At 45.9% G+C, this 14,976-nt stretch overlaps 1 protein-coding gene across 3 annotated transcripts in view; it reads right to left on the bottom strand.

Annotated features, from left to right (window-relative positions):
• LOC119169203 (uncharacterized) overlaps nt 1-14,976 on the bottom strand; it is a 341,045-nt gene that overhangs the window by 307,349 nt on the left and 18,720 nt on the right. For all 3 annotated transcript variants that reach the window (XM_075886230.1, XM_075886226.1, XM_037420316.2), the window contains exons 3-4: nt 14,845-14,899; nt 4,274-4,338 (exon numbers count right to left, since the gene is read on the bottom strand). In XM_075886230.1, the coding sequence (XP_075742345.1) occupies nt 4,274-4,338; nt 14,845-14,899 (120 nt within the window). The remainder of the gene's footprint in view (nt 1-4,273; nt 4,339-14,844; nt 14,900-14,976) is intronic.

Genomic DNA, 14,976 nt, shown 5'->3' with positions numbered 1-14,976 from the left:
ACTGCGCATTGATCGCAAGGGTGCCTCACCTTCTTCGCGCCACCTCGGAGATCCACACGTACGCACCGTTTGTACTATACAAGCATTAGCGTGCAAGAGGTGTTCAGGGGGGGCTGTACTCATTCAAGTTGCTGTACGGATATCGAATACAGCGCATGCAGGAAGTTCTCCTTCGTGCGTAGGACGAGTGTGCAGACCTTTGAAATGGCAACCCCACAGATAGTGCTCCTCGCAGATGATGTAAAATTGCATCCTTTGAACCCAATATCGCATAGCTCTACACGACGCTGCTTAAAGGAACGATATGCACTATCGGTGCCGATGTGGTTTTCGTGTTGTCAGTTATCTAAACGCAAAGGAGAGACACAGAATGTTTACAAGCAGTCTCATGACGCCTGGAGATAGCGAGCCCCAGCAACTGCGCTCTCAAGTGATGCAGCAAAAAAAAGAAAAAATGAAGCAACGTGCAGCAATGAACTTGATACTGTAATGTTATTTTTTAACCTCCAGCTATTTGAAAGCAAGGAGTGGATGCGCAACATGGAGTAGCCGCGTTACAAAGGGGCTTTTGACAACCCAGCTGTGATGGTTAAGGACGTTCGTCACTGTGTTTGTTGATAGCGGACGAAAAAGGATTAACATCAACAATGGATGCGAACAAAAGAAGCGTTATATTATACACTAGAGAACGAAGTGGCAGGTGAAAATAAAACTATATGTCCAACCCTACACGCCACGCGTCACGCAACATGTACGAGAGTCAGACCTCTAGCATGCGGAGAGCTCGCGGCTACGCTTACTCCGAGTCCAGCGCGTAGAGTTCTCAGTTCGCAAGAGAAAAACGCTGCCTCACAGTTTGGGTCCCCGTCGTCCCGACATGATGCGATCGTCGACGTGCGCGAGGGCAAAGGTGGCACGGCTGGAGCGGCTTACGGCACACGGATGCGCTACCGTGTGCAGCGCCGTTTAGTCAGACGTCGCGGCCAGCAGTCAGGGTCGCAACTCCTGAGGTTCAGGGTCAGGCCCCGGCTCACGAGGACCACGCCCGGTAGGCCTCGCCCACGAACCTGCTCCCGGCCACTGCACCCAGGCAGGAGCCGTTCAGCAGGCCCCGTCCTTGCACCTTGCACCGGCCGGCGTATTCGACCCCGAGCGAACACACCGGAGCTCGACCTGGCCGACACGTACGGGTCCCACGTCCGGCTCAGGAACGCTCCCAGGAACTCGTCCTCTCGAGCGGCACACTGCTTCGTCTGCCTTCGTGGCCTCCTCGCTCGAGCTCGTTTTCGCACGCTCCTTCTGCTTCTCCTCTTCTTTTTCCTTTCTTGTTATCGCCTTCGTGCCACCTGCCCTCCGCTCGTCTTCTTCAGTTTCGGTTTGGCGTCCCTCGGCGCTTTTAAGTCCTTTTAGCCACAAATCGTACCTAAGCACAGCACTTTTGTGTCCTTTCCTTACACCAGCCATTAGCGATGGGCCCACTATTGAAAACAGAGTGTATAATATAAAAAAAAACTAAATTGAGGCTGCTCCGATCAGGAGCCATGCTTTTAACAATGGGAAGGCATTTAAAAAAAAGACAAAAAAAAAATCACAGCATATCCATGGAGAGAATATTTATGAGTGGGGCAAAGCGTCCATCTGTCACACTAGCACCACCTGCGTCATAGAACCAGGCGGTCACGTACAAGGGATGTACAGAGCCACGGCTTTAGGAGCTTCGCTCTTAAAATTTTAATTCGTAGCCTAGCACTCACAAGCTGGAAACGGTAAGGTCTTTTAGGGGCATTTAGCGCAAGAGCTATAATAAATGCGGATGTACTTATAGATCGAATTATAAAAAAGCTCTTTTGGATGAAGATCCATGCATACCGAAAATTTCAAGTGCCCACGCTTTCTCACTGTTCACGTGTTCTTCTGTGGGCACAAAGCATGGAAAGTTAGATCACGAGGTCCAGAAATAGATGCGACCAGCATTTTGGCGACACACAGTTATCAGTGAAAATTGCTTAATTATACGCAGTGTGGCTCTTGAGACGAGGTAGTAGCAGTATTTATGAAACGGACGTCTGCTAATGAATCGCCGCCACGCTTACACGCTACCGATTGGCCACCACGAGCCTCTGTGAAGAGCGTGTTTTGCTGTTTTGTTAACTAGCACAACAGAAGCTGTGGCACCAAGCATAGCATCGTGGTTTACTTTGAATGCACGCACGACTGCTGCTTATTCAGTGGAATAATTCTTGGTACGTGGCTGCAACATGAGCGGCTTCAAGAACAAGCTGCACGTGCTGGCGTGGCTATTGCCGGTGATAGGCACCCCCCCTCAACCCGAACTTAGGAGCAGTTTCTGTTGATATTATAAGAATGGTGCAGTAAGTGATTTGGCACACTTTGACGCAGGAGTGGAATCACTGAAGTCTTTCAGTAAGTTCGTCACATGCCAGCTTTGCAGGCGACATTTCAGCTGTCTTGTAGCGCAATAGAACAACATGGCACAGCTTTGCTAGTACACACAGTGCTCTTAAGGACAACAAAAGTACATGAGAAATTTTGAAATTATCGCAGTCTGCAACGTTTTGCCTCGAATGCTGAACTTCTTAATGTTACTGTTTACGACCTGCAATACAGTGGAAAAACAGCAGCAGCATACAAGGGAAAATTGGCAGATCTGATGATGGCTTTGCAACAACGAATTGTAGACCGCAGACTTGGAAATAACTTTGCCCCTCGTTTCCTTCAGCGCAGTAAAAAGTATCAGTTAACTTGCGAGAAGATTATATTCTCAGGGAGCTAGCTAACTACAGCATGTAATACTTCATAAACGTGCCCGCAAGATCCCTTGCTTGACCAGCGTACACTAATCTACTGTTCTCACAGGTTTCTGGAGCATAGCCATGACAGAAAAACTGAAAACTTCGTTTGAAGTGCGTAGTTCTTACGAGTTAATGGCACACCTTCGCTTATGGGTGGGCTGCTGCACAAAGCACAGTGATTCCTTTCATGCACTTCTGCATTACTAGCTCAGCGCACATTGCCTATAACATTTGCTTTAAACGTTGAAAAACATTTGCCCAACACTAGGCGTTAACGAATATGAATATCCGTGCAACTTGCTTCAGCATTGCCTAGGAGAGCACTTGAATAAAAACCCTAGCAAAAATCGTTTGAATCATGGGGTTGACATATTTCCCATCCATGTTTTCGTTGAAGTGTTAGAAAACTGTCTATGCTGCCACTGTGGCTTCAATATTTTGCCTGCCTTATGATGCACTTAAAATATTAGGGTCTGCATAATGACAGGAAGAATGACTGGCAACAATGTACACAGTGTTATTCTTGTAAATTATCCTGACGAGCCAAACCTACCCTTGTTTTAAAGGGATTGTCCTTCAGTGCTTTTCTGTTTTGTGTCAGAATAAAAAAGCAAACAAATTAAAATGTCTTACCTTGCAGTGCTTTCTTTGGAAAGTGTGTAGAAAGTTTTAAAACTGAATTTTTTTATCAAAATTCGGTGTCCTTCTGGCAGTGGTATGAATGCCCACAACACTGGTCGGTGAAAGCAATGACAATTTTACTGCCAGTGGAAGTCAAAAACTAAATCTGCCTAGTTTTTGGAGGCCTTGTTTATTTATAAAACAAATACCTTAGTGGTCGTTTAAGTCACGCACACTATTTCTTGTTGTTCTTATGAGGAGCGGCAAATGCCCTGTTCGCGTTTCTGCGCCGTTTGCAGGCAGGCATACAGGCAAGCAAACACGCCGCTGGCAGTGCTACCGGGCGCCTATTTGAACGCCTGACAAAAAAAAAAAACTAAAATTTATCTCTGGCACAGCCTAAAGCTGCATCAAGTGCGTAAAATACTCTTTCAAGTTATAGATGTTTGTTTTTAAGCAAATTAATGTATAAACTGAAATGAGCGAGGATTTGTTGTCCTACCAGCAGATTTACCACATTGCTGTTGGGCCACGCTAGCGGTGACTTTTGGTCGACTTTAAACATTAAGACAAAATTATAATTCCTTTTTTTAGTGGACAAAAGCATGCCACCGATGTGATGAACAATCTTTTCATTTGCGCCACAATCTGCAAATTTTTTCCGAGCAGTCCGCAGTCCCATTAATGAAATGAGTAACTTATGAAAATAAACAACTCGGCTCACACAAGATACGGTGGATTAGAGATTATTGTGAAAGGTCTTCATCATTCAGTGGACATAAAGTAGGCTGATCATGATGAGCAACCCCCCAGATATACCCCGAAGCAACCATACTCACAATCCGTGCCACAAATAGGGTCTTGAAAGGGTCTAGGGTGCCTGAACTATTGTTGTACGGGTCCCCTGAAAGACAAGAACACTGGAGTAAGTATAGAGGCTGGCTGAACACTTCTTTACAATTATAAATGACGCTAGACCAACAGCGTGAGTGTTATAAGGTCAAAGAAACAAATGCATCTGAAAGGTGTCCAAACATTCCAAGAGGAGGAAGGACTGTCAAGTAATTATGCCTCTTAAAGGGGTACTAAATGTGAGCGTTAAGTCTACATGCATTATGAAAAAACCATTCTGGATACCTAGAAGTGCTTATTTAGTGCTAGCAGAGTGCCCATTCAAGAAAACAATAGCATTTTTAGCGTCCACTACCATTTATTCCAGTAGACCAACAATGCAACCTTCGAACCAATGAAAAAATATTGGCCTAGTTCCATTTTTTTTTTTCCAGCACACTCCTGACTACTGAAAGACATGCAGGCGCAAGCAACAACACCGCAAAAGATATAGTAGAGCAGGCAAGCACAATGCTTACACACATCTGCATTTTGTTAGCTTGCTCTGACTTCAAATTGTGAAACAATAATTCACTGTGATGAGCCCACTGACCACTACTACAAAGCATACATTGAAAGTGCTCAAAGATGTCACTTTTGATTCTGTCGATTGCTATCCCTACAGTTGTATGTATGGTGCTCAAACAAGAAAAACGATAGGGCAAGGAAAGCAGCAGCCAGCAAACAATTATTTTTAGCCTGTTGTACATTGTGGAGAATGAAGTCTGTAGCTGCTGCCAACTTGCATGCCAGGTTTTCTCTTTCGAGGAGTTGTCCAAGTCCATGCATTAGCTTTTGAAAACTGGTTTAACATTCACAAAGAAAACAGCAATAAAGAGGGCGGGCTCAATTTTTACAAAACATAAGACTTGCAAGCGTACACTAAATACTTCATCTTGAGTTGTCCTTGCACAAACAAGGACACCAGCAGTTGAGTCAGATTCCGGAATCTGCACAAACTGGTGCATCAGTCCATGTAAAATGAAAACGTGCGGGAGTGGTGTGTAGAATGGGGAATGGAATTAAATTTGGAAAAAAGTGTATATCTCTGTGTAACGGGAAAGAAAAACCTTAGTGAACACGTGTATAAATTAGGATCGTCTTCTCTCACACAGATTGACAGTTATAAGTACCTCGGCGTTACGCTAACAAACAACTTAGATAATATTTGCTCGTCTGCCTTTCGGAAATTATGCTTCCTAAGATATAAGCTCAGAAATTCCCCTCCAAACGTAAAGCTTCTTAGTTATTTCACTTTCGTTAGGCCGAAGCTGGAGTATGCGAGTATCATGTGGGACCCCCATACTAAACAAAACGTTAAAAAACTTGAAAGGATTCAGCGGAAGGCCATTCGGTTTGTTTATTCTAGGTTTTTGCGAACGAACTCCCCCACAGACCTAATGCTAGCTAATAATATTCCTTCCCTTCAGGATCGTAGAAAGAAGTCCCGCCTTGATTTTCTGTCTCTCTTATATAATCGCAAACTTTCCCTTGATCCAACCCCTTTTCTTTCTCCATTAAACACAAGACCGACAAGACATCGCCAACCAAATGCACTAACTCCGTACTTCGCGAGAACGGACACGTTCAAATTTTCATTTTTTCCACGCACCATTTCAGACTGGAACCAGACAATCGAATGTAGTACTTGCGATACTGAGTAACTGTGCACTGTTTTTTTGTTTTGTTTTGCGTGTATTGTGTTTCTCTTTGCATTACACCATGCCCTCCTGCTTGGACCGAAGTGTGGTCTGCAGTATGTATTAAATAAAATAAAAATAAAAAATAAACACATCAATCATATTAGCTGCTAATACTAGCAGTGAAACCCAAGTCTAGACGATGAAACTGAGGGCAATTACTCAGTTTCAACCCAAAGAATCGCGTTCGCGCTCCTCTTCGGTTTGCAGTACGGGTTCAGCTCCCCAACGTCATTTTAAGGTGGCTACCACCCCTTCGCTGTCCGACAATCCGGCCTCCGTACCCCTCCCTACCTCTCAAGGCTCTGAGCAAGACATGGAGGGTGAAATATAAAACCTAGGATATTCATCATGGCTACCAACCATACATCTCTTTCTAATTTGTCATCTAAATTCGAGATCATACAGTGGAACTCTAGAGGGTTCGGGAACAGGCGAAAGTGCTCACACCTTTCATTCTTCCTCCACTCACTTTGCTCACAGCCGACCGAGTTGGCACTTCAAGAATCTGGCGCAACGCCAACTCTTTCTGAATATTGCTCCTATGTGGGAGGCACCACTGCATGCCTTCTTGTGCATAAGGTGTACACGGCGATACAGGTTGACCTCGATCTGGATCTCCCGTACGACTATTGTATAATTTCAATACTGTTTCAACGAAGAGGCCAACCATTAATTCAGATATTAAACCTGTATTGTCCCCCTCGTTTTGCGAGGGCCTCCTTTACGAATCTGTTTCATAGGGCATTGCGCACGGCAGACCGTCAACCCCTGGTGATTGTCGGGGACTTCAATGCCCCCAGCCCTCACTGGGGTTACCACTATGAGAAGGTCCGGGGAAGATAACTCAAGGAGCTCATCTCCTTGCTTAGCCTCACGCTGCTTACCGATCCAGCAAAGCCCACGCGTTTCGGCAATTCGGCCACACGAGACACATGCCCCGACCTCTCCCTGACTTGTAACAATCGCGATGCTGCATGGGAAAACTTAGGTGAGACATATTGTAGTAAGACGGTAAGTTGGGCCAGTTGGTTAGAATCCATCGTGAACTTACTTACAGCGCAACACCAGAAAAAATACAGGACAGGGAGGTCTTTTCTTTCTGTTCTACTCCTTCCCTGTCCTGTATTTTTTCTGGTGTTGCGCTGTAAGTAAGTTCACACTTGGGTGAGACTTTGGGAAGTGACCACTTTTTGCTTCGCATTTCCTTCACTCCACAGCAGAAAGTGTGCTAATACTGGGGCCTGGCCCGTCTCACAGACCGGGCTAAATTCAGAATGCAGTCATTTCCTATGATCCCCAGCTCGAGCGAATATGCGACGTGGACATCCTACGTTCTTCATATGCAGCAGGCAAACACACTGCACCCTCAAAACCTCTAATTTGACTCCTGCAATAGACCCACACCTTTTACATCTCTGCAACGCTCACCACGGGCTTATAATGCGCTGGAAATGTAACAAACTCAATCGAAAACTTCGCGCTCACAGTCAGGTGCTCACTGCGGAGGCTCCTTTCGCTCTTGCCGATTCAAACTGGGCTGACACCTGCACGAAGGCGGCGAGCCAGATGAGCTCTAAGGGCACCTGGCGGCTAAGTCGTAGCCTTCTAGATTCCTCCAGCACTCAAGCAGAAACGCAACGCCAGCTCCGTCGTGCTCTCCATGCCTATCAGGGCACTACAGATCAACTCGCACGAGAATTGTGCGACCGATACATTTGTCCCACAAGTGACCCCATAGGTCATATATGTATATGTATAGGCCATATATGTATTCCGGCACCCCTAACGCCAAGCTTGATGCGCCATACAAGCTTTCAGATTTACGGGCTGCACTGGCGAAAATGCGACGGGGCACGGCCCCTTGGCGGGATGGCATCACAGTGTCGCTTCTGGCTAACCTCTCCGACAAAGCACACCGCTCACTACTCCACTTGATAAACTTGTTATGGGATGGCTCCCCGCTTCCATCGTAATGGACGACATCACTCGTCACATTCATAACCAAATCGGCCAAACCGGTCAGCATCAAGGCACTCAGACCAATCTCACTAACCTCCTGCGCCGGAAAGCTCATGAAAACCATGGTCCGTAAACGCCTTTCTGTCTACCTAGAGGCAAGCGGGACCTTTGCTGACACAATGCTTGGCCTTCGCCCACATCTGTCGGTGCAGGACATCCTGCTCCAGCTTCAACACGACATCATAGAACCGACCACTATGCGCTGTAACGATAAAGCCGTGCTCGCACTCTATCTTAGAGGAGCGTTTCATAACGTCAAACACAGTAGTATTCTTTTTAGCCTCTCTACCACAAACTGCAGCTAGAAGACATACAATTACATTCGAGGCTTCCTATGTCATCGCGGCGCTTTCATTCACCTCGATTCTATCGAACATGGCCCTTACCTGTTAGGCACACAGGGTACAACCCAAGGTGCTGCACTGTCACCTCTACTCTTTAACCTGGCCATGAGGAACCTCCCCTCCCTTCTGCGCGAGGTTGGGGAATACACCACGCACTATAATGCCGACGATATTACAATTTGGACCAACCCCGGCTCCCCAGCAGAAATCGAAGAGCGCCTACAAAAGGCTGCCCTTCTGGTGAACGCCTACGCTGCTTTGTGTGGCCTAGAGTGCTCTCCAGCTAAATTGGCTGTTCTCTCGCTATCCGACTCACCTCCACCCCAGGTTTTGCTTCAGTCTGGTCCCGTTCCGTCAGTCGAGAAAATTCGAATTCTTAGGCTCCACACCACTTCATCTTTGGATCCCAAGGACACAATAGCAAGCCTCCGACGCACCAGCGAACAGGTGAGCCATACGACACGGCAGGTATCTACCAAGTGCGGCGGCCTCCGTGGGACCCAGTTCATGCGGTTGGCCAATGCGTTTGTGACAAGTTGCGTCCTGTACGTCTCACCTTACCTTCGCCTGCGTCGTCACCACAAGCAGCAGCTGGACGTCCTCCTTCGTTCGGTATACAAACGTGCACTCGGCCTTCCCATTGCCACCTCCAACAGCCGATTCGCGGCACTGGGGGTACATAACTCCTTTGCAGAGCTGCGGGAAGCTCATCATCTTAGACAAATTAATCGTTGGTCGCAGACGCCCTTAGGGCAATGTTTACTACACAGGCTCGGCCCCAATGCGATCTCCGATCATATATATATGTTTCATTTCAAGCATATATCGATCAAACATATATTTCATTTTTTTTCTGTTTTGTTGCTTCGGCCTCCCCCCCCCCCCCCCCCGAGGGGGGATAACATCTGCACATTGAGGGCAAAAGCAGCTCTCGCCCTCAAAGAAAAGATTGCACGCTCCTTCGCTCAAGAGCCAGCTGGTCCATTTCTCTAAAGCTTCGTGGTTAAAAGACCCCTGCACTTCAGAAGCCTCGTGACAACATGCACGCTGTTTCAAGTGCATGAATGAGCAGCATGCTGGGTATAAGCAGATGCACGTGTGCTAATTATGCTCTTGAAGTTAACCATGAAACAGTGCACTAATGCAGTTTGACATGCACTCCCATGGTCTCTAGAATTTAGCTCCTTATGGCACAATTACCACTTTCCCGATATTATTTTTACCTCGGAAGCTACCATATGGCCTGATTCGGAGCTCCTGAAACAAACATGCAAAGCTAAAACTGGTACTGCCCCTTGGCATTTCTTTTCAAGTAACACATCCTTATAGGGTACACGACTGAATTGCAGCTGCCCAATAAATTATGGGTATGGAAATGCAAATACAGCACATGAACAACGGCGAGATCCATCATTACTTCTCATCATTGACCATCTTCAGGCTTGTACTGCAGACCCTTGACTCGGCATGTTCTTCCTGCAAAATGTTTTGCACCCCCGCAACTTGCACCCAGACGGTGCTGAACTTTGGCTTGTCGCCCCACATCATCTTCACAAGGACATCCTTCAACTATTTTATGACGCCACGAATTTCGGACATTTAGGCATCTCCCGAACCTACAACCATGTTCGACAACAGTTTTTCTGGTAAGGCCTTTATTGTTGCGTTCGCCGCTACGTTGCAGCTTGCGACCTCTGCCAGAGCCAAAAGAAACAAACTGCCCCTGCCAGCCACCTTCAGAATGTTGAGATCCCAGCCGAGCAGTTTTATTGAGTGGGATTGGTCTTGCTAGGAGGTCTTTTTCCAACCAAGACAGCCAGAAATAAATGTGTTGCAGTAGCCCCGAATTACGCCACACGGTATGCAATCACTCAAGCACAAACTACCAGCTGAGCGAGAGACATTGCAGACTTCCTTTTATACTACATCAATCTCAAGCATGGCACTCCTTGCAACCTACTCAAAGACCGTGGTGGCTGCTACCTTTCTAGTGTCGTTGATGACCTATTGCATTCTTGAGCTACTCATCACACCTTTACCCTCGTAATAGCGGACTCACAGAATGCCTCAACACCACACTGACCGATATGCTTTCCATGTAAATTTCTGACGAGCACACCGATTGGGACACTGCCCACCCATTCATAATTTTCACCTATACCCCGTGTCATGAAACTGCCGGCTATTCCCCCTTCTATCTTCTCTTCGGCCATAATCCAATGCTACTTTTTTACACCATGTCTGACTCGCCATCTACCACTTGATACGTCCAAGATGCCTTCACCCCTATCTCATCGCACACACCGTAGCCCACATTTGGCTTTCCAGACTAAACAAAAGTCCACCTATGATAGTCGACACAGAGTTTTCTCCAGACTCTCTCTTCGTTCTATTGTGGCGCCCATCGCGTCATGTTGGCCTCGGTGATTATCGCCAAACTAAGTCATGCGTCAGGCAAGACCTGTCACCTGATATTTTTTCAACAACCAACTTGACTACTACACCCAGAACTGACATTGGGCATGTTTCCCACCTGAAGGCCTACAATGCGTCACACCCTTTTAAACCTAGCAGGCCCTAAGACAGTGCTTTACAGGCCGGGGTAATGTCATAGATATAGAAACGCCACTGCAGCCCAGCCGCTGAAATTACGCCTAATCGAGCAACAGCCCTGTCACAAAGCAAATATAATGTCATTTACAGCAAATGTCATTCATTTGTAATGTTCTTAAGTAAAGCGTGGGATTGGGCTAGTTGGTAATCCATTATTAAACTTCTCAGCGCGAAAAACTTCCGACAACGAATACAACAAGCGAGGACGAGCGCAGACTTTTAACTGATTTATTACTACTAGGACGCACGTATATATGTTACAAAAAGGAAGATAAGATCACTTGCTGAAGCAAAAAACAAAAACACATAAAAACAAAGACACTGAAAAAAACCACGTGCTCACCCCGGACCCTCTCATGCCGAATTTAAATAGACCTTTTTTTTTTAGATAAAGCTATTGATGGTTTGCTGACGCGGCTGCCTCGAGCGATTGCTGCTGCTTTGATTAAAAGTCTTGTGCATTTGTTAGGGTAAGACACGAGAACCCTTGCCTTTTCGAACAATGGCTTGTACCCACGTTCGGTACAATGAGCGGCCAAAAACTGTCCTGTCCTGCACTACTTACTTCCTGGCAATGTTTTTAAAGTCTTACATTAAGGCACCTGTCTGACTGACCTACGTACTCTAGTCCACAAAGCAGAGGTAAACTATGAACAATCCCTGTTACACACTCAACAAACTTTTAATGGTGCTAATTCTTGCATTTGCTCGCGGTGGTTCCTAAAGGACTAGTTCAGACAGATAACCGAGACAATTTATTCGGTATGAAAAAAAAAACACCGACACGCCTGCGTCATTGATAGAAGCAACGTCACCATTCTCTTCAATGCAGGATTTTAAAAAGGCTAGAAGCTTGTCATGCGGCACGGAATAATAAGATCTACAACATCCACTGAAAAAGCCTTGCCTGTACAATAGCAAGACCGCAAAAAGTCACACACATCACTTGAGCCCTTTGTACGGAAATGGTCATTCACCACAAGATTCCTTAGCTTGCTCTGAAGAAATCTGCCAACGGTAATCTGCCATGATCCTCCTCCACTAAAGATAGTGCGAAAAGGTACATCCGGTTTGTGTGTCTTGGCCGAGAAAAAAACGTTGAGGTTGTGCCCTTTGCTGTCCTTCATGTCCTTGGCTAACGCTGTAAGCCCCCACATTCTTGCAAAAACAAGCGAATGCGAGTCGCTCCCATCTTAATTGGGTGGAAGTTCTTCTTGGTAGCTCTTAAGCCTACTCGTTGTAAGCTCCCTCAGGCATGACCACAAAGCAGCTTTCTTTGTCGGCTAGCATTAGTGTTCACTTGTTGTGTTTAAAAAAGAAATGACATTATTTAAGCCTTTAACTTTAGGTCTATCTTGAACCCGCGGTGCACATTTCGATAAACAGTTCATACCATCTTGTAGGCATCTGTCCCGGTCTTGAGTGGCCTTCACAGACAAGTCTCTGTTTAGTGCGACAAGTTTATGGGCAGAAATGCAAGGTGGAACGGCAAACTTCGGTCCCTTCCGAAGCCATCTCTCAATTTCTGCCGGAATGTACGATTCCTGTAGCACCACAATGCGCCCTCCATTCTTCCCTTCATTGCTTTTCAAACACCCTGAGCAGTGGGTTCTGGACCTGCTTCCACCTCACTTCAGTGAGTACTCCCAGTTGCTGCCTCAGCCTTCGAAGATGTTGAGCAGCCAGACATTGCAGAAGAAGACTGTAGTGGACCACACGGAGCCAGTCATGAAACAAACGCACCTGACGCCAAAGTTCTGCCCTGAAAATCTCGCACACCCTTTTGACGTGTCTCCAGGACGGTTGGACACCTCCGTATAAGGCACAAACTTCCTCAGGGGGGAACCCCTTGCGTATGCAGAAGGCGCATTTTCTAGCTCAGCATGTAGCCTTGATGACGTTGCGTATAAGTCCATCAATTAATGACACAAGTCTAATGGGTTATAAGACAGGCCCACTGTACTTGAAACGTATTGTAAAAGAACTTGTTGTTCGGCTCTTTGGTATATTTCTAAAATGGCAACATTTCTTTTATCAATGACGCAGGCATTACGTTGACAATTTTTTATCGCTTTCACAACTTTTTTCTCAATGTAACTTTTATAATGTTTGATGAAAGGCCCTTTCTTCAGCAGCAGGGAATCTGCATTGGTTTCTGTGTCTCGCAGGTTCCTTGCGATATATTTTTAGCGGATGTAGATAGAGACTTGGACAATGCTTTTAAAGTGGAGGAGGTTTTAAAGGTTTTTAGGTATGTTGACGATTTTTTAATTCTTTCAGATAAGCAAGGAGGCCTTATATCCCCTGATGTTATTTTAAATGTTTTTATAAGGTTAGGACAAGAGATTTCCTTCACTGTTGAATTGCCACAAGAAGCTTGTCTGCAGCTTTTAGACTTAAGTCTCACGTGAAACGCGCATTTTTTTTAGTCTTATCATCCTCGTGTTGAGGTGAAGTTGTTGCCGTACGATTCTGCCCCCTCAAACATTGTGAAGAGGGGCGTTGCATCTCTTTGCTTGGAGTCAGCGCTGAAGAGGTCGTGCCCACACAGCATGAAACTTAGTTTCCTTAATCAGGTGAGCCAATTAGAGACTGCTGGGTTCCCTCAATCGGTCATTGCTGAATCACTTCTGCAGAAGTTTAAACGTGAAACACGGGAAGCGATGACAGCTACCCAGCCCTTGAGGATTAGGCCACAAGTTGTGCCCCATATATCCAGAAGTTCTCGCACAACCTCAAGAAAGTCGCGGCCAGGTACGGCGTACCGATGGTGTTTTCTGCACCTGAAAAAATCAGAAGACTGTGCCATTGTGTATGCAGTAGCAAAAAATGCAGCTGCGAGAAGAAGCATGAGAGGGCCTTTGTTAAGTGTTCCACGGGGGTCATGTACTCCGTACCCTTATCATGCGGAAAAGTGAACATTGGCCAAACCGAATGATATATTAATGACCGGTTAAGGGAACACGCCCAAAAATTGACAAAACGAGATGAAAGTATCGCACCTGGTTGCGCATGTTATCTCGCGTGGTTGTGATGCACGATTCTCCGAGACGAAGATTCTAGGCAGAAGCGCAAGTAAAATTGCACATGAAGTGTTAGAGGCCTTTGTCATTGAAAAAAATAAAGATCACTGTGTAATCGCCCCTTTGCTATCATTGTTACCAAGCGAATTCCAGTTTATCGGTTTAAGGCTCTGAAATTGATTAACTGTATGTATTGATAACATATGCTATTGGCCTTTTATGGTGTTGGTGAGCACATGTGTTCTATGTATATATTCAAGCCTTCGAGCTACGAATAAATCAGTTGGAAGTGAGCGCTGTGTGTGTGTGATTGTGTTGTGTGTTTGCACTCGAATGAACTTTTAGAAATGTTGTACCAACTAGCCCAACAACAAGTTCTTTTACAGGTCTACTTAATGTCATTCGTTGAAATTAACACTAGATTTACCGTGTGCCAGGAGTATTACATGGCAACCTTGTTGTTGTGGCGCTGAGTCTGAGCTTCATTGTTGGCCTGCGAGCCTATGTGTTCTGTGCAGTGCCATCTCAATCAGTACTGCCTGACTACCGCTGAATGAATACTCCCTGTAAAAATCCAAATTTGTTCAGCACACCCAAGACATGTTTAACAGCAGTAAAAGCCAATCGAATGTACTTAATACCTGTGTTGGCTATGTTTTGAAAGTAGTAATTACGATCCCACACAGTGGGATGAAGCAAGAGCCACGCACTTTTTTTTTTTCCAGAACGCGAGTGGCTGCTGATAGACAATCGTTCAACTTCTGTCCGCTACTTCGAGATCGCTCATGCAAGCGGCAGCAAGTGGAACAATACTCACACAGCGCGATGTCCTGCTCTAGCTTGTAGGCCACCTGCTCGGCTTTCTCTCTCCTCTGAAAGGCAACAACACTCGTCATAACATCTCACCGGCAAACATCTCGAAAGTTTGTCGAAAAGACAGGTGCGTGCA

Source organism: Rhipicephalus microplus, chromosome 2 (assembly GCF_043290135.1).
Source record: "Rhipicephalus microplus isolate Deutch F79 chromosome 2, USDA_Rmic, whole genome shotgun sequence".
In the NCBI taxonomy this organism is placed as follows: domain Eukaryota; kingdom Metazoa; phylum Arthropoda; class Arachnida; order Ixodida; family Ixodidae; genus Rhipicephalus; species Rhipicephalus microplus.
The sequence above is the reverse complement of the archived record's forward strand: the minus strand, read 5'-3'. Positions and strand labels throughout refer to the sequence as shown.